The 19,046-nt window shown below is 46.9% G+C and overlaps 1 protein-coding gene and 1 long non-coding RNA gene across 17 annotated transcripts in view; one reads left to right on the forward strand and one right to left on the reverse strand.

Annotated features, from left to right (window-relative positions):
- The first annotated feature begins 942 nt into the window (after positions 1 to 942).
- LOC105490626 (BEN domain containing 7) overlaps positions 943 to 19,046 on the forward strand; it is an 85,599-nt gene continuing 67,495 nt past the window's right edge. For 9 of the 16 annotated variants that reach the window (XM_024795692.2, XM_011756443.3, XM_011756440.3 and 6 more), the window contains exons 1-2: positions 943 to 1,475; positions 3,742 to 3,825. In XM_024795692.2, the coding sequence (XP_024651460.1) occupies positions 1,415 to 1,475; positions 3,742 to 3,825 (145 nt within the window). In that variant the 5' untranslated portion in view covers positions 943 to 1,414. The remainder of the gene's footprint in view (positions 1,476 to 3,741; positions 3,826 to 19,046) is intronic. The other 7 variants (XM_024795694.2, XM_011756442.3, XM_071070474.1 and 4 more) reach the window with 3 other exon arrangements.
- Positions 17,021 to 19,046, reverse strand: part of LOC139356414 (uncharacterized) — a 71,680-nt gene continuing 69,654 nt past the window's right edge. The window contains exon 3 of the long non-coding RNA XR_011608253.1: positions 17,021 to 17,131. This is a non-coding gene — a long non-coding RNA (uncharacterized lncRNA). The remainder of the gene's footprint in view (positions 17,132 to 19,046) is intronic.

Genomic DNA, 19,046 nt, shown 5'->3' on the forward strand with positions numbered 1-19,046 from the left:
TGGCAACCTCCCCATTTTCCTTTCTCTTTGGGGGCCACTGGCCTTTGCCCCGTGCTGGAGAGGTAGACCCCCGCCCCTCCGACTCTTTACCCTCTTCCTGTTTGGGTTTGGCGGATACTTTCACGCACGTCCCATCACGTTCCTGTCCTACCATTCCCAGATGGTGTGAATTCTTTTTCTGGCCCACTCGAAAGATGTGAGAAAGAAATGGTGCCTGGAGTACTCTCTCTGCTTCCCCGATAAGAATATTACACAAAACCAGTAAGCGCTTTGTGTTTGGGTCCATGATTCCGACATATGACCTGGAGAAGCAGAGTCCCCTGCACCTGCCTTGACCATGGCCTCCTGAGAGTCCCCAGGGCCACCAAGCCCCCCATTCCAAGTGCTCTCCTTGAATGTGACTCGGCTCTTCCCACAGTCCGCCCAGCCTGGGTTAGGGAATGGGAGCTCTCTCTACTATACTCTTCTCCACAATATTCTAAAACCTCCTGTCTGTCCTTGTAGAGAGAGCGCAGATGGGTAAGTTTTTTCCCCCCTAAAACTTGCCTAAAATCAGCGCGTCGGGCCCCGAGGAGCCCGGGATGTGAGGGCTGGGAGGTGGCCGCCGGGGCGGTCCGCGCCCCCACGGCGAGGTGCAAAGAGGAGCTCGGCTCAGCAAGCGGCGGAGGGAGGCCGGCCAGCGGGGTCTGTGAGCGGAGGCCCAGGTGGCGGCGTCCCCGGGGGCAGGCAGGCCGGCCGGGCCCGGGCCAAGGCGCTGCGCCGCGGCCTCCGCGCCTCCTCGGGGCGCCGCGCGGCCAGGCCGGCGGCGGCGACGGCGGCCCCCGGGGATGGCGGCGGCCGGGCTCCGCCAGCAGGTGGCCCCGGGGTCCCGGCGGCGCCGCCCCCTCCGCCGGCGCCCCTCCTCCCGCGGGGGCGGTCAGCGCCCCGGCCGGCTCTGCACCCGCCGCCGCCCTCCCCGCAGCCAGCCCGCCAGCCGCGTCTCCGGGGCCACCGCCGCCGCCGCCGCGTCCGCAGCTGAGCCCAGGCGGGCCGGCCGCCCCGAGCCGCCCCCCGCCGCCGCCGCCGCCGCCGCGCCCCCGCCCGGCCCGCTCCCAACGGAAAGTTGGGCTGCGGCGGGCGGCGTCTGGAACCCGCGGGCCGGCATGAGCGGGGGCCGCGGGGGCGCCTAGGGCACCGGGAGGCGGCGCCGCGCGGGGGCAACTTCGCCCGGGAGCCCGCGCCGCGGGGCCCCGCGCCTACAGCCCCGAGCGGGCTCGCGGTGGTTCCTCTCGTCCCGCGGCCTCCCCCCGCCGACTCCAGGCGCGGACCTTGGTCCGGGCGGCTCCGCGGCGGTGACACGAGCCCGCGCCGCCGCTGCCGCCGCCGCCGCCGCCGCCGCCTCCTCAGCCCCCGCCGCCGCCGCCTTCCCCGCACCATGGAGTTCTCCGAGAGGAAAAGAAGCAGGAAATCCCAGAGCTTCAAACTGGTGAGCCGAGGTAAGCGGCCGCCGGGGCGGCGGGGGCAGGCAGCGGGCGCCGCGCCCTCGGCCGCCCGCGGGGGTCCACGCTGGGGGGCGCGCCCTCCCGGAGCCCCCGGTCCTTCCTGGTCCCCCGGTGCCTCCGCGGGGCTGGCAGGCAGGGCCGCGGCCGCACACGCCGGGCGGCGGGGAAAGTTGTGCGGGGGGAGGCGGGGTGTTATTTAACGTAAACAAGTCGGAGGGCAGCTCAGGAAATTAGCAAACAATGACACCGGGGGGCCCGAGCCCTCCTCGGGGCGCCTCCGGGGCTGGGCTGGGGCGGCCGCGGACCTGCCTGGCCATCAGGCCGAGCGTTGACCATCCGACCTGAGATTTGCTGTTTTTGTTTTCTGGGGTCTTCCCCCTTCCCCCCGCCGAGAGAAGGAGGAAAAAGGATGACCGTTGTTGTTCCTTTTAAGAAGGAGAAAGAAGCTCACGCCGTGTCCAAGCCCAAGGCGGAATTGTTGACATCCAACATCTCTAGCTAGCTGATTTGGGTTGGAAAGGTGTTTTAGACTAGATCACGTAGCAGTCAGATAAGTATCCTTTAAAACAAAAAAAGGAAGAAAAAAAAAATCCAGATAGTTCCTGACAAATTAACAGGTGTACACCACTCTCTCGGGGTTTGTATTTGGTCAGGGAGGGGAAAGTGGAATACAGTCTTGTCTGTGTTCAGTTACTTGTTAAGAGTCTTTATCTTCCTGATTTGACTTTTTTTTTTTTTTAATGATAACTCAAGGTAAGAGCCATCGTGAAAATATATCTCAAAATGCATTGTCATCTTTAATTAGGGGCAGGTGACTTTGTTCATTGTAATGTCACAAGTCCTCATATTGAGTTTAGACCCGCTCTATTTAAATGTCGTCTTTTAATCAAGTTGAGGTCAAAGCCACACCACAGAACCTGTCTGCTTTTCCTCTGTCGTTTTCTCTAGCATTGGCATCAGGGTAGAAACTCTTCAACGACCTGCAGAAGTCACGTGTAAACTGATGAAAATTAGTGAAAAATCGTGGACAATTACAAGTAATCGAATTTTTCAAACTGAGCAAAGCTAGCTAAGATGTGGATTTGGTTCATCTGAAAATAGTTTGATTATAGGCATTTTACAGATCCATTCTTATCTGCCTCCCCTAATTTAGTTTGGACACTGTTTAATGAAAGAGGCCTGAAATAGTTTCACGCATTCAAAATACTTGGCTCTTCCCACTTTCTGAGTAAATTTTTTTTTCCACATCCGTGTTGATTACTCAGTTACTTGGACTTTTAAAAGTCTCTGTCTGGGTGACTGCCCTGATGGTGCTATCTGATTAATTCAGGAATGTAGGCTGCTTTCTTATTGATGACCTCAGAGAACTTAACTGCTTTATCTTAAAAGTGAGAGTAGTTTTGTTGACTTGGTCCTGGGAGATCTAAGGCCAGAGGAAGGGGAGTAGGTGTTAAGGAGGAACCTCTGTCTTCATGCCTAAGTGACCCTACTTTTCAAAAATAGAAGCCAAAGTGCAGTAGCCTCCATAGAGAAGCTTGTAAAATATTGTATTTTAAACTTTGACTGACATAGCAAGTTTTTCCTTTTTTCCCTTTTTTTTTTTTTTTTTTAATTATAGGTCTGATTCTTCTCTCTCTCTCTGCAGGTGCAGTTTTAGAAAATAAACTTGCATATTAAATAAAGTGCAGTAGCTGAAAGCGAAAGAGTCACTTGTGTGAAAGATGAAAATCTTGCTTTCTTATCCAAATCATACTACATTTGAAATAACAAATCAGTATTTTTCATGTGTGCTTGCCTTTAAGCTGCTTAAAGGCTGAGATTTTCTGGGTAAACTGAGAAAACTAGAGTGCTGGCTAACTTTAAAGCATACTGTTGATATGCTGGTGAAAATGGGTTGTGAAGAGAAATTTGGAAACCTCTCCTGCTCGATGATTGGGCAAACGTACTTGCCACCTCAAATTAAAAAAAAAAAAAAAGCCTAAAAATTGGCACCTGTGGGCATAATTTACCGTGAAAATGGTGTGATCAAGCAAAGCTGTCTTCTAAAGCCAAAGTAATCTTTCAAGTTTGCATACTCCAGAATAAGCAAAGTTTTAGGAATTATTATCGACTACAAATTCTGTGATTAATTCAGTTCTCAAAAAGTTTATTTATAAATTATAGATTATACATACTAAATAGAATGAGATTCTAGACTTGAGTGCTTATTCCTATGTTGAGGTCATTAGGATTCTAATTTTTGGTTGTTTTCTCATGCCAGATTATCACCATGAGGTGTATAAGATCCCAGAATTCAGCAACGATGTTAATGGGGAGGCCAAAGAGACACAACCCATTTTTTTAGGTAGGTTCCTATGTCAATTAATTTCTCAGCAAAACATCGTGGCCATTTGCAATTACGGGGAAAAAGGAAATTGTTCAGGAACGGGAAATGTCTGCCATTGCTTAATGTATGACATTCTTTTCAAGACCTTTTATTTTACAGATTGCCAATATATCCCTTATTAACATTGCTAAAAGTTGTAATTTCAGACATAAATGTTTATTAGTGTCTACACACAGTGCTAATTATCACTCACTCACAGAGCCAGATGCTGACTGTGCAGTTTTGTGGCTCTGCGCTCACCCCATTTACATTGCATATTCGCTGGCATGCTTCACTGGCAATAGTTTGTGTAATTGGGGTATTACATCTTTGACATCTGGATAACAGAAATTCAATTTCCAGGAAGCTGCTATTTGTTTGGTTTTGCTTCTGCCTTGGGTGGGATAGAGGATTAATGTGCTGTCTTATTATAATGTCCCTTCACCTCTGTGGCCCAGTTGCTAATCCTGCCATGACGAAATTAAATTAAATCTACAGTCAAAAAGCATAAGGAAAATAAAAGTGTGATTGGCTGCCTAAACAGCTCTTGATAGTGCTAGTTATCATCAAGGAGCTCCTCATTTTCCTGGCTTTGTGCTCCTTTCACACCAGCATTTTGGGGCAGGGGGAACAGCATGCTTTCCTCTTACCATCCTTGTTCCCAGCTCACATCAGGGACAAGCAGAGCTAAAGCAGCATCTCCGAGACTTTCCAGCAAGTGTAGCTGCATGATGAGTGGGTAGGTAGCCACAAACATTGCCACCTTTTCCATGTGCAGTGTTGGCGCACATGCTGTACAGGAAAGACTTTGGATGTGCAGTTTTTTATTTGCACACCATCCGCCAAAAATGCAACCATGTAGGATTTTGCCTCTAAGAGTGAAGTACCCATAAGGTCAGAGTGGAGAGTAGATGGTGTGGCCTTTGGCTTCAACCTTGCCCATCTGGGACCTCTGCAATCCCAGGTAGCAGGGTGAGGGCCCAGCACTGCACAGCAAGGAAGCAGAACATGAGAGGGATCAGAGCGAGAGCGATTACCATCAAAGCCACAATTACCCCATCAAAGGGGACTTCAGGTAGCAGGACTGCTGCCCAGACCCAGTGTGGGTCAGCCTTCAAACGAAGCTCTCACCGGGATCTCCCTGGTTTTTCTTTGAGGAATAGAAAGGGTGGGTCGGGATGCATTGGGAAGAAGTCAAATATTAATATATACTTTAAGAGGAAAAATAGGAGGGAAATGTCAGCATTTCTTACATGAGCGTTCATTGATGGCACGTGGATCTTTTTGCTAAGGGAAAGAATAGCACTGGTGCCAGCACTGCTCCCAGTACCTGTTTACTGTTAAAGAGAGCTAGGAGCCAAAAGGTTAATAATCAAGTGAAATGCTGTGGCCCAGAAAGAGAATATTCTTGGATTTCAGTCTTTCCAGTCCCCTAAACTTGGTCAGTTGGAATTCTGTTTTGTTTTGTTTTGTTTTTTAGACAGAGTTTCGCTCTTGTTATCCAGGCTGGAGTGCAATGGCATGATCTCGGCTCACTGCAGCCCCTGCCTCCTGGGTTCAAGTGATTCTCCTGCCTCAGCCTCCCGAGTAGCTGGGATTACAGGCGCCCGCCACCACACCTGGCTAATTTTTTGTATTTTTAGTAGAGACAGAGTTTCACCATGTTGGCCAGGCTGGTCTCGAACTCCTGACCTTAGGTGATCCACCCACCTCGGCCTCCCAAAGTGCTGGGATTACAGGCATGAGCCACTGCGCCTGGCTGGTCAGTTGGAATTCTGTATTATCAAAGTACCACTCTATAAGCCATTTGAAATAACGAATTTGCCCTTTAGTAGAAAATTTACGTTCACCATACAAATGGAACATCATGTCCTTGATTTAGTTCTTCTCCAGCAAGGCAGGCTTTCCCGCGCTTTCTGCTGTGTACTAGAAAAGTGGTAAAGTCACTATGAGGAAAGTGAATTGTAAGGATAAGAGAGGGGAAGCTGAAGAGCAACAGGATGCTAGTGCCCAGGATTCAGTAAGCTGGAAACTCCCGAAGATGATAGACGTTGTTGATTTTCTTCTTCCTGGTCCAAGTTGAGGAAGATACAAGAATTCCAATGAAAGACCAGGCTTGAGATAGATACACTTTCAAAGTGGTTGCTCAAGAAGGCCTTCAATATCAAGAGACAAAAGATTGAACAGCCTGGGAATGTGCTGTGGGTTATTCTCAATCTTGTGTTCATTCTGAGGTCACGATGTAGTTGGTTCCCAAATAACATTTTTATTTTGTGATCTCTAGGTCAGTTAGGAAAAAATAACAGAAATTGTCACAGAAAACATGATTTCTGGAACAATTGAGAATAGTTCCTGATGGCATCTGAAAGTAGGAATTTTTTGTTGACAGTGTTATAGTTTATAGTTTTATAGTTACACTTTTCAAAACATAGATTTAAATATTTCAATTATGTTTACTTTATAAGTTGCTAAAGCCTGTCCATAAAGATGTAGAATTCTATGGGAAGCTTATGACATCCAAGGGGGTTTGGTACCAAAATACTAGAACTCTTTCTCCTATAACAAAGTACTGACACACTGTCCCAGGGATATTCTATAGGATTTTCTACATTCAAACATATGTGTTCCCTTTAGTACTATCTGCATCTATAAGATCCAAGTTTATGTCCTAGGTGAAAAAGAGTCTTCCAGAATGTGGCAGAGGTTCCCATATCAGGTCTCCTTCTGTGGAACATTTTTAGGCTGTTAACAAACATAGTGCATCTCACATGGTCGGGTAGCTCAGTAGTGTAAATGGCTTGGCCGAGAGCTTTAGGAATTACATATTTTTAATTGGATAATAGGGTCAGAAGACGTTACTTTACCCTGTGGACACTGACTTTCTCAAGCTGGCTGTGATGGGACTACAATGAAGATTTAAGCACTGTTTGAAGGAAAACGGTTCCCTTACGTCGATTCACCCAGTGTCTTTATGAGAAAATACTCCGAACTCAGCACTTTTCTGGGATGGGAGTGGGGTCAAAGATAGTCACAGAAATGGATAGAGACAGGGACCTTGTTCTCGGAGATTCAGATCCAGTTGGAGAGGAGACAGGACAAATTCAGGAAACAGGGCGCAGTATTCAGCAGTCGTAAGAGCCGCAGTTGTTTAAGCACTTACTGTGTGCAAGGCAGCACACTGAGCACTTTACATGAAAGACCTGAGTGGCTCTTCGCAGAATGTCTGTACGAGTTATCGTCATCCCCATTCTGTAGATGAGCCTAGAGATGTCAAGGTGACCTGCCCAAGGTCTCTCAAGTAGGAAGTGCCACAGGTGGGGTTCCAGTGCAGGTCTGCCTGAGCTTTGAACACTGTACTTAACCGCCTCCCTGTGAACAGTAATTAAACGACAAATGTGAACGGTCAGGGCAACAGCAGATGCAGAGTTGGAAGGGGTAGAGAGGAGGACTCTATAAAGCAGAGATGTTGAACTACAGGAAGATTCACTCCTGTATTTCTCCTCCCTGGAGAAGATTCCAGGTGGGAAGGGGGAGGGAGCCGGCAGTAAGCATCATTATAGCTCGACCATGAGTGTTGCACCTTATGGCTTAGAAAGTTCTTTCACATCTGTTTTCTCGGGATTTTTACCATATACCTGTGGGGTACTTAGGGTAGATATAATGATTCCTATAATGATGGGAACCAAAGCTCAGTTACCTGACCTGCTCATTAATAGCAGAGACCAGAGTAAACCCAGGCCTCCTCTCAAAGATCTTTCCCCTCTGCCCTGTGGAGCCAGGCAAAGCCAAGGCTCATGGAGGAGGCCTTAGCTGCTAGCAGGGCACTTATAGAAGGATTTTTATGAGACAATTAATTTATTATTCATAGCACTAATACAAATATAAAATGAAGTCTCTTCACACATTGGATTTTGGGTTACGTTTATCATAGTATGTACATTTGAAACATGTTTGTCAGGTGTTCAGTCTCATTCATTTATTCATTCAACAGAAATTCACTGTGCTCCTTTTACATCCATGCCAAGCCCTGTTCTAGTTACTCTTTTTAGTATTCAGTTCAGTTATTCAGCTTTCCATAGATGAAGCACACAGTGTGGCTGCCATGCCAGGTGAGCAGGATCGACATCTCTGAAACTCTGAAATCTCTTTTCAGTGGCTTTCTTGATGACAGCTGCCCCCACTAGAGTCCCCAGAATCTCCCCAAAGAGGACACACTCGAAAAATTCCTGTGCACTTTTACAAGTTAGAGAGTTGTCTCCCAGCCACGACGTCGTTCTCCTCCCGGAGGACTGGGCAGGTCTGTTTGTAAGACGGAGGAGGTCTTCACCTGGAGTCAGGTGGCCTGGGTCCCACCCTGGTTCTTGGTTGGTTTCAAAAGGCTTAGGAGCTGAGCCCCTGCTCCCAAGAGGAAGAAGGGTCTAGTGTGTCACCATATCTGGGGCAGGAGTTGCAAACTTAGGGGAAACGAAGGGCCAAGAGGGAAAAGTAGAACCCCGAAATCCCAGTATTTCGAAGCAAGTGCTTCCCGACTCTGTTCCTCCCCGTCAAAGCTCCATCTTCAGCACGCTGGCCCCACTGTGTCCTTGTGTCCCTGTGCTCTTTCATGTCAGGCCTCTCCTTTTTTGGTGGTGGAATGAACGGGACAGACAACCAGGAGTGTCTCCTGGGGTTAAGTATGTGGCCGGTAATAGTGTCATTTACCCAGAGCTTGCTGTGTGCCAGGCACTATGTAAAGGACTTTGTAAATGTTATCCCATTAATTGTCCCAAGAAACGTGTTGTTTTTCCCTCTTGATGGATGAAGAATTTGAGGAGTTCACAGAGTTACTCAGTGCCAGAGCCAGGACGCAAGCCAGGGTCTGCCTGTCTCCAAAGCAAGCCCTTAACCGCATGGCAGGCTGTGTTCAAACGCGCTCCCAAGCGGAACCCCCGGCGTGTCCAGCAGATCAAAGGGGAGCAGAGCTGCTTGAAGAAAGGTCGAGGAGACCCAGAGCGCCTTATGTGCGTTCCACATTCCTCTGTGGGCCTCTGCAGAATGTTAGGGCACCCCCAGTCACTATTTTAAAACCCCTGGTCTAGACTGTTCCCAAGGCTTCATACAGCACCTGATATGTCTGATTATACTCTAGGACCAAAAAATGGCTTCAAAAACAATTGCAAGCGAAGTCAAAGTTTGGAGAGCCTCTTGAGAAGACTTAAATACTGATAGCTTCTTTCAATTTATGTGCACATATACATGTGTTTCAGTAGCTGTGGATGCAGAACTTTGTCGTTCTCACGTATGACTTGTTGCCTGAAGTCTGGGAGGCATTTGTATTTAGGCCATACGGGCCCTCCATTTCTCACTTAGTTTTTATTGCAGCTACACTGTGAGGTTGGTGTTGGGTTGGCCTCATGTTTTACAAATGGGAACCTCAACTCAGGGGTGAAAGTGATTTGCCCAAGGCTACATGGTCATTAGTAGCTGACCACACTTTCCAGTCAGGTCTCCTGACATCCACTTCTGCGCTCTTCACCTTGTCAGAGCTGCCACCACTCCTTGCTCCAATCTGCTCACATAGGCTGATCTCAATACGTAACTTCTCACCCTCTCTCCTGCTTAGAGACTTCAGCTGCCTTGTCATGGGTTCTAGAATCAAGGCAAAGCCCTTCACTGAGTGTTTAGTATGCGTAGTGTGACCCGACCGCATCTGCATCTCCCTGTCTCCAGCTTTCATGCAACCACCGTCCGCTGAGCCAGCCGGCTTCCTAAAGCAGGACTTCCAGGTGCAGAGGGGGCTCCACAGAGAGAAGGAATGAGGTGGCCAGGAGCTGCGGGCCTGGGAAAGCCCCTGGGAAGAAAGGAGCTAGGGCTTGTTTACTGTCTCCCGTGTATGCTAGGCACTTCCGAACTTTATCTCATTTAACACTGAGACCAGCTCTGAGAAGGTATTGTCATTTCTCCTTTTATATGAGAAAAATGGGCCTTTAGAATTGTTAGTGTATGTAAGGTCATAGAGCTAGGAGACAAGAGCCTGGATCTGGAATTTGGACATGGCCTGGCCGCAGTCTTTCACTGTAACACGCTGCCGTGGAGGAGTGAGGCCCCGCTCTCCCCCTCGTTCAGTTCGCTGTCTGTTTCTAAACCACCTTTCCAGCCTTCTCTTGCTCTTCACCCTCACTGAAAACATGTGCTGTTGTCAAACCGGCCACATCATTCCCTCCTTAAAGCACCTTCCCGTTCTCATCTCCGCCGTTTCACAGTGGCTCCTTCTCCATCCTAGCCTCCTACCATGCCTTACCCCATTTCCAAACTCCTTCCCCTAAAATCCTGTCTCTCCCATCGGTTTTTAAAGCCCAATTCAAATATTACCTTGGCCTGTAAGCCTTCTCAGTTTACATAGCATAGTAGAGAGAAGTCGGATTTAGAGTCAGAAAACCTTGCTTCGAATCTCAGGCTCCAGCTGTAACACCTTGGAGAACACTCTTGAGGGCTTTCCTCATCTTCTGTAATAGAAGAATAATGTTGGCCCTCCTGACGCACATGGGAGATCCTGTATGGTAAAATGTTTTTTCAAACTGGAAAACACTGTGTTTGTGTTTTTATTACCCCATTCTTCCTCCTTCTCCCAGATTTAGGAATTACCTTTTATTTTTTTGAGACAGAGTCTCGCTGTGTCGCCCAGGCTGGAGTGCAGTGGCGCCATCTCGGTTCACTGCAGGCCCCGTCTCCCGGGTTCACGGCATTCTCCTGCCTCAGCCTCCCGAGTAGCTGGGACTCCAGGCGCCCGCCACCACGCCCGGCTAATGTGTTTGTATTTTTAGTAGAGACGGGGTTTCACCGTGTTAGCCAGGATGGTCTCGATCTCCTGACCTCATGATCCGCCCGCCTCGGCCTCCCAAAGTACTGGGATGGCAGGCGTGGGCCACCGCGCCCGGCCTAGAAGTTATCTTTTCTTCTGATACTTGGGCACTAAGTAGTAACAGTACTCTTCTCTGGCACTCACCATGTGATGCCTAATATTTACTTATTTTTGTGTGTGGCTTTATTGTGCTCAAGTCACCCAGCAGATCCTCCCCCGAACCTTAACAGCTGCCACATTGAAATGGAGTTGTTTATTTGCAGGACTCTTCTAATCGCTCCTAATGTAAACTGTCAGATCCTAGAGGGCAAGTGTGACCTGAATTCATTTTGGATCCTTTGAGAACCTAGCACAATGCTGTATCCGCAATAGGTACTCTGCTGATAGGTCTTCAGATATGTGATTTAAATGCATGAATATATTGGACACTGTCGTTAGGACTCTGAAGATTTATTGTAAAGTATACTGCTATATTGAGATTGTAGAGACATTTAGTGAGCCAAACTAAAAGATGCCTCATTTAACTTTAAGCTTCTGTAACATACTAGAGTAGAAATTTGGGATTTCTGATGTTGATTTGTGAGATACAACTTCTTTTTTCAAATCTAGAAGAAACTGAAAAGGAGAACTCACATATGAAAGCCAGTGACATGTTGGAAACCAAAATTGGAAAATCACATTTGTTCTACTTGTTCCTTATTCTGCTGTAACACAGGTACAGCTTTAGAAAGGTGCTTAAGATAGCACTGGCCCGTCTGTAAACCGATGTTGACATTGTTGACTTCTCAGATTCCACATGAAGCAAGCTTTTCTACCTTAATTTAAGGACATACAGCCATGTATTAAAGATCACACCCACAAACCTTGGTGCCTGTCGGGTTTCTGAAGGAGTTGGGCCCCTGCACACAGCCACCCAAGTTGTATCTGCCCAAGGGGGCCCTGTGAGGGGCCAGTGGGGCTAACATGCAGCCTGCAGCCTGCTCGCCACGGCCCGCGTGGGGGCAGCAGCTGTCCTAAGGAAAAACCACCTCTTTCTGTTTCTCAGGAAGGCTCGTTGTGGTTCAGCAACTGCCCTGTAAATGAAAAGTGTGATATATTGTGGTCTTTTACTTTTCTTACACTGGTCATGACCAAATCATTGAAAAAATAATAATAAAGTCATGAAGGGTAGAATCTAAGGAAACATGTTGACAATTCAGCCTCTCTCTGATTTTATTTTCGGAGGAAAATCATATGGCCATCTATACGGTGAAGTAAGGATTTTGAACCAGTGTGTTCTGCATCTCAAAGTTAAAAATAGACCTGGGATGTTGGCGCAGGAAGTCTGTTATCCTTATAAGTAGCAGATTATCGGAGAGAAAGTGACCTGGACAGCAGTGCCCCAGCAGTAGCAGGGGAGTGGGGTTGGTGAAGGGCAGAAACCTGAACCTGCAGCCATTGCGATCCACATGGTGCCTTTCGGGTCCTGAGAGTATTGTGTGCAACTTGGGCTGCCCCTCTGCCTGCAATTCTTTTCCATTTTTCAGAGACAGGGTCTCACTCTGTTGCCCTGGCTGGAGTGCATGGTATGATCATAGCTCACTGAAGCCTCCAACTCCTGGGCTCAAGCTACTCAGCCTTCCAAGTAGCTGGGACTTCAGGCATGTACCACCATGCCCAGCTAATTTTTTTATTTTTTGTAGAGACAGCGTCTCCCTCTGTTGCACTAGTTGGTCTTGAACTCCTGGCCTCAAGCGATCCTCCAGCCTTGGCCTCCCACAGTGCTGGGGTTGTAGGTGTGATGCTTGAAATTCTTTGTCATCTAAGTGTACCCAAACTCCCTAGCACGACAGCTGAGACCCTGCAGGAACTGCCCCCGTCTACTTCTTCCAGCTGATTCCTGACACTCCCCTCTTGCCTCCATGTACAGCAGCCATACCACACCACTTTTCATTCCTGCAGCAGCTCTCCTTCCTTACATTTTAGACTGTGCACTTCCTCACGTCATTGACATGCTTACCACTCTTCTGCAAAAAAAAAAAAAAAAAAAAAAAATTCTACAAAAAATTACAAAAAGTAGCCGGGTGTAATGGTGCATACCTGTAGTCCCAACTACTCAGGAGGCTGAGGTGGGAGGATCAGTTGAGCCCCGGGGGTGGAAGTTGCAGTGAGCTGAGAGAGCACCATTGCACTCCAGCCTGGGCAACAAGTGAGATCCTATCTCCAAAAAAAAAAAAGAAAACCACAAGAAAATCCCAATAGGGCAACAAGTGCTTGCTTAATTTATTTGTTCCACTTGCTTCTTAAAGAATATAACCAGATATTCCAGTCAACACTTATTTTTTGTATGGTCACATATATCTTCAATGGACACTGAGAAATACAGTCTTTTACTTGAACCCTAAAATATAATGGCCTTTGGCACTAGAAATCCAAAAGCTTCCTTTGGTATCAACTCTTCCAAGCCTGTATGTATCCTGCTATCATCTAGCCTGATATCTTTGCATTTTTGTTTGCAGAACAATGTCTGGCACATTCTAGGAAATATCATAAGTATTTGTTAAACTTTTTTTTCCTTTGAGTTAGAGTCTCGCTGTGTTGCCCAGGCTGGAGTACAGTGGTGCAATCTCGGCTCACTGCATCCTTCACCTCTGATTCAAGTGATTCTCCTGCCTCAGCCTGCCGAGTAGCTGGCACTATAGGTGCGTGCCACCACGCCTGGCTAGTTTTTGTATTTTTAGTAGAGACGGGGTTTCACCATTTTGGCCAGGCAGGTCTTGAACTCCTGACCTCAAGTGATCTGCCCGCCTTGGCTTCCCAAACTGCTGGAATTACCGGCATGAGCCACCACGCCCAGCCTGTTTTCTATTTTATTAGGTAAAAGTCTCCATCCTTTAAAGTCTAACTCTGAAGTAGGATGCCCATCTGTGCCCCTGTGTGTCACCAGTCTCCGTGCCACCCCTCTCCCCGGGCCTCGCAGACTCACATGGCACAAGGGACAGCACCCCTGGAATCTTGCAACACTGGGGCCCTGGCATGTGCTCTGCCAGCCTCTTTGCCTGGAGTGACCTCGGCTACCCTTGCCTCCATGATCTTTTAATTGTCCTTCCAGTCTCAGCTTGAATTCCTTCAGGGCAAGACTCTGAGTGTTCAATGCTGTATTCCTACTGTAGTATTCCTTGGCACAGAATAGACTCTTAGTAATTATTTTTGAATACATAAGTTCCATGTTAAAACATATTAAAAGGTAATGTGCCTCCAGTTATCAGTAGGTCAGAGTGGGACGACTGAGATGAGGCCGTTTCCTCGTGCAGGATTGTCCCATGCCACACAGGAGGTCTTCATCCCACCCTCCACATCGGCAGCGTAAACGTACGTCAATGTTGATAGCACCCCATCTACACATTGAACCCATCAAACGCGCCCTCTGCGAATGTAAGCTACAGCATGGTCCTTAGCAGGCCAGGGTTGTGGGATCAGTCATTCTGAAGGCAATTTGGCTTTAAACAGGAAAAAAACTATTCCATTGCCATCAACTGAACGCACCTCCCTCATCCATTGTCTCACAGATACCAGGATGAAGGGGGAGCAGATGAGAGGCTGTGCTGAACAATTTGGCCGCATGACCATAGTTAGGAGAGAGAGGTCAAAGGGCACATTCCACTGGTGGTCAGGTGACTGTGCCTCATTTCTCTACAAAGGATAGCTTATCGCACGCATATTTGATAATATATTTTCGAATCATTACAAAGTTTAGACAGATTTTCTTTCAGTATTCCATGCAACCAATATCCTTGTAAATAAGAATCCATAAAATTGTTTTCTTAGTGTTGCATTTTTTTCAAACATGCAGAAATATACCATGTTATTCAGATTCCAAGGGGTTTACAATGTTTTTTACTTGAAATCAAATTTTATATCTGAAAGGTTAATGGAGAAAACTAATTATGCTGCTATCTGGTAACCAAATGTGTGATGAGACATTTGTCTCTGTAATTAACAGCAAGGAACTTTTATAGTTCCATAAAATCAAATGCTACATAGAGTATTCTGTGAGCATTTGTTTGGCCGAGGTGTCCAAAACAGAGATGTTTATGGATGATATAAACTTGAGCTGAAATGTAATGCAGGTGTCTGTGTCTCTCGCAGCATTTCTCATTGTTGAAATGGAAGCCAAAAGATTAATACCTTTACATTGTCATGATAAAATAAGTGATGTGTTCTTGGAACAGTGGAACGCTACATGAGTTACTCAGTAATTCCAAGAATTTATTCTGTTCCAGGAATAATATCCTTAACAATTTATTTTTACAGAAAAAGTTGATGCAATAGAATAGACTATGAAGTTGCTTGTGTGGTGAATGGAATTATATCTCTCAAGTATGACTTTACACCTACATAGGAAATGTAAAGAACCCCACAAAAATGCAAGGTTCAGGTACCTCTTAAAGGTGAAAAGTCAGGAGATGCAAAAGTTAAGGTTCCTCTGTTGCATTAACTCATTCTCATTGCACATAGATAATTTTTTCGATTACTAGCAAGACTTTAATGGGTACCTTAATATGCACAGCATGAAATGTGGCTGAAGAGTTGCTACAGGAATATTAGCTTTAGCATTTCTCTACAAGTTCAGTGTTCCTCTTTTCAACTCTCCACTGGGAGGGAGAGCCTGGTGCCGGCACACAGTAGAGCAGGGTGGCCCAGGTCCGACCTAGCTTCCCTGGTTTACTTGATCATTCTGGACAGGCAGCTTTTACTTCCCATTTGTTGAGGCAGGGGAAACTGAATTTCCCACCCATTATCTGCGATGAACCAGGAAGAAGATGGAGATGAGACATGTCCCTCGGGGAAGGCTTTCATGGGAATATGTGGCCGGATTTCGGCACCAAATGGCCTCTGCTTGCCATCCCGCTGCACACTCTACAGAAAGAAGGAGAACTGCACAGATGCCTCCGATGTGGGTTTATCTCTTGCACATCAGTGGTGGTGTTTTTCCATCAGCTTTCCTCAACCATGTCTTCTCGTCATATCTGTTATTAGAATTGACGTTAATATATTCATGTTGTAGATATTTATTGAAGCCACCATGCCAGGCTGGGAGGTTATAGAACCCACTAGGTTGTGATAAGAGAAATTAAGGATTCTGTGGGAACATGAGTCCTCCCAGGCCTGGGGAATTAAGGAATACGGCCCTTGAGAAAATGACCTTGAAACGGAGACCTGAAGGGCCAATCTGGTGTTGGGGCTGAGGACACGGAAGGGGCAGCATGTGGGGACCAGCTTGTGAGACACAGGAAAAGGCCTTGGGCAGGGCCAGAGCTGCATGGACAGTCGCTTCTTGGATTCCGATTGAATTGTTCTGAAGGGAGGCCTGGGCACTTTTATTTTTTAAAAGTTGCCCCAGTGGTTCTCACGTGCAGCCAGACCCTAGAGCCAGACACCACCGTAGAATAGGAGAAATGTGGCAGGAGCCAGGGCTGGAGCAGCGGCAAGGAGGCCCAGCCTCTCAGGGAGCTGCAGCTCCATCCTGGGGATAGTGGCACTCCATGGAGGTCCGCAGTGTAACTCGATTTGCGTTTTTGAAAGATCACTCTAGCTTCAGGGTGGAATAGAATGGGAGGGGAGCAGTCCTGAAGGCTTGTGGCAGTAGCCCCATGGAGTGATACCAAGAATGGGGTGGTGGTGGGGAGAAGCGGTAGGATTCTAAAGTAATTTAGAAGTTGTAAGAAGCAGGACTTGGTGACTAATCGGCTGTGGGAGGGAAGGAAAGAGGAATAACTCCTAGGTTTTTGGCTCAGACAGCTGAGTTGGCCCATTTACTAAGGCTAGGGGATGGTCGTGATAAAATAACCTTTTTAGACATGATGTGAAGGTTGCTTTTGAGATGTCCAAGTGAGGCTATCTGGTAAGCAATTGGATGTATGGCTCTGGAGCCTTGAGGTGGAATCTGGGCTGGAGTCCTCTTGTACGGATAGTCAGTGGAGCCAGGAGAGAGGACGGGTGGATCCAGGAAGAGCATGGAGGGCGAGAAGACTGCCTAGGCCAGTGTCCTAAAACTGTGGACACTGAAGGCAATGTTTTGCGCACCAGTGGTTGTGACCTGTAAGTAGGTCATGATATCAATTTAGTGAATTGTCACCGACACTACAACAGTAACAATAGCAATAAGAAGAAGAAGAAAGAAATAGAGTAGTATAGAAAACATCCAAGTATACCGCATGCAGGGAAGGTAAATTCCTGACACTGTCGTTAAGAGTTGTGTGCATGGTATACCTATCTGTATGTGTGTTCTAGGTCATCATGAAAAATGTATTGCTTGCTATGAACCATGGTCAGAAAAGTTTGGAAGCCACTGATTTAAGTTACTGTTGCCTTAGCCCCAGAGATTTCCCACGAGACTCACTCAGGGAAGGCTGCCATTCTCCAGGTCCCTTGGGCCCCAAGTTATCCAAATCCCTTGAGATCCTTGAAAGAAAAAGCCATTGTGAGTGTGATCTGTTTGTCATCATTATTAATAATATTTGCATTGAAAATGAAATTGTGCAACAGCATGTGTGTTTAACTCTGAATATTTTAAAAGTTTAAATGACTGAAGAAATATAATCCAGACGGTACTTAATGATGTTCATACTTAACTGATCCATGAGGTAGATGTGGAATTAACATCTCAGGAAGGAAGGGATATTTGCATTTCTGTGTCAAGACTCTCTTAGAAGTTTTCTGTACAGGAGAGCAGAGGATCAGTGTTTCGACTTATATTGAAAAGGGCGCGTCTTTGCAAATAGTAAATTATGAACATTTTCTTGTCAAATGAAGGCAAGACTTGTGTTACTGTAGGAATTCAGAAGCAGCTCTTAATCTACAATCTTGTTCTATTTTTCCTAGGTGTATTGTCAGCCTTTGGAGACTTTTGCTGTATGTTTCATAGAATCGTGAACACAAACTTTTATTTCACTTTTCTGAAGTTTTCATCTTTGGCTTTTGTAGAACTAACAGGCTTCACATGGACCACGTTTCCAGTTTGTTTTTTTCTAAGAGACAGGATCTCGCTATGTTGTCCAGGCTGGAGTGCAGAGGCTGTTCACAGGTGTGGTTATAGCATACTGCAGCCTTAAACTCCTGGGCTCAAGTGATCTCCTGCCTCAGCCTCACAAGTACGAATTTCCAATTTAAAAGGAAATATCAGCCTCATTCCTCTTAGTTTGGAGCAGTGCAACTAAGTCAGAATCTGTAAAGATGGTTTGGTCCAGTGATTTCCTTGTTTCCACCATGTGTGCTAACATTCCTAGGTAGTTAAGGTACCAGCTAGTTCACACGGCACCCACAGCTTGTTGTGACAGCTCCTTGGACACTGGCTTGATGGTCTCATGAATGGAGCCCTTCCTGCCATTCAGCTAGTTCCTTGAGCAGCTTAGTAGAGCAGTGCAGCATAGGGACCCAGAAGCCTGATGCATCCAATGCAGATCTCTGACCTCACAGTCTCTGCGTCTCCTGGGTAAAATGTGTACGTCAGTGCTCGAACCTCTTAGCTTGGTGTCAGGATTCAATGTAGGCAGGGTGCTTGCCAGAGGCCTGGTACATACTAAGTGCTCTGTAAGTGATATTAATAGCTTTAACACTCTTTCCCTTAAATACATCCAATTCCTTTTAAGGATACGGGACTTGTAATGAATTTCAAGAGAAAGTGGCCTTAGCATGTATTCCAGGGGTTACAACACATACCACACCCCAGCACCTCCCTGCTTGACTTTTCTTGCTGCCGTCTAGCTGCTGGTGGGTCAGTCGTTCCTGCCCAGTTTCACTGTGATGTTTTCAGGTCCACAGCTGCATCTACCAGTTGCCTTATACCCAGCTTGGGAATACCACAAGGAAAAGTTTGTAAATAATAATTCTAGATTATTTTTCCTCTAAAACAGTCCTATATATTCATTTTGAAACAATTTTTTAAACAATTTATAAAGCTGAAAACAAAAAGTAAAAGATCCCAGCTGGTCTGAAGTGAGCGAGTTACCTCAGTTGATTGTTCATGGTGAGTTGTAGGTCAAACTCCTTCTATTGTTTCCCCCTTCTCACTAATACACTTGACTAGTTATTTGGGGCTTGGGGGTGGGTTTTTTTTTTTTTTTTTTTTGAGATGGAGTCTCACTCTGTTGCCCAGGCTGGAGTGTAGTGGCGTGAGCTCAGCTCACTGCAACCTCCGCCTTCCGGGTTCAAGCGATTCTCCTGCCTCAGCCTCCCGAGTGGCTGAGATTACAGGCGCCCACCACCACACCCAGCTAATTGTCTTATTTTTTTAGTAGGGACGGGGTTTCACCATGTTGACCAGGCTGGCCTTGAATTCCTGACCTCAAGGGATCCGTCCACCTCGGCCTCCCAAAGT

This window comes from Macaca nemestrina, chromosome 9 (assembly GCF_043159975.1).
Source record: "Macaca nemestrina isolate mMacNem1 chromosome 9, mMacNem.hap1, whole genome shotgun sequence".
NCBI lineage: Eukaryota > Metazoa > Chordata > Mammalia > Primates > Cercopithecidae > Macaca > Macaca nemestrina.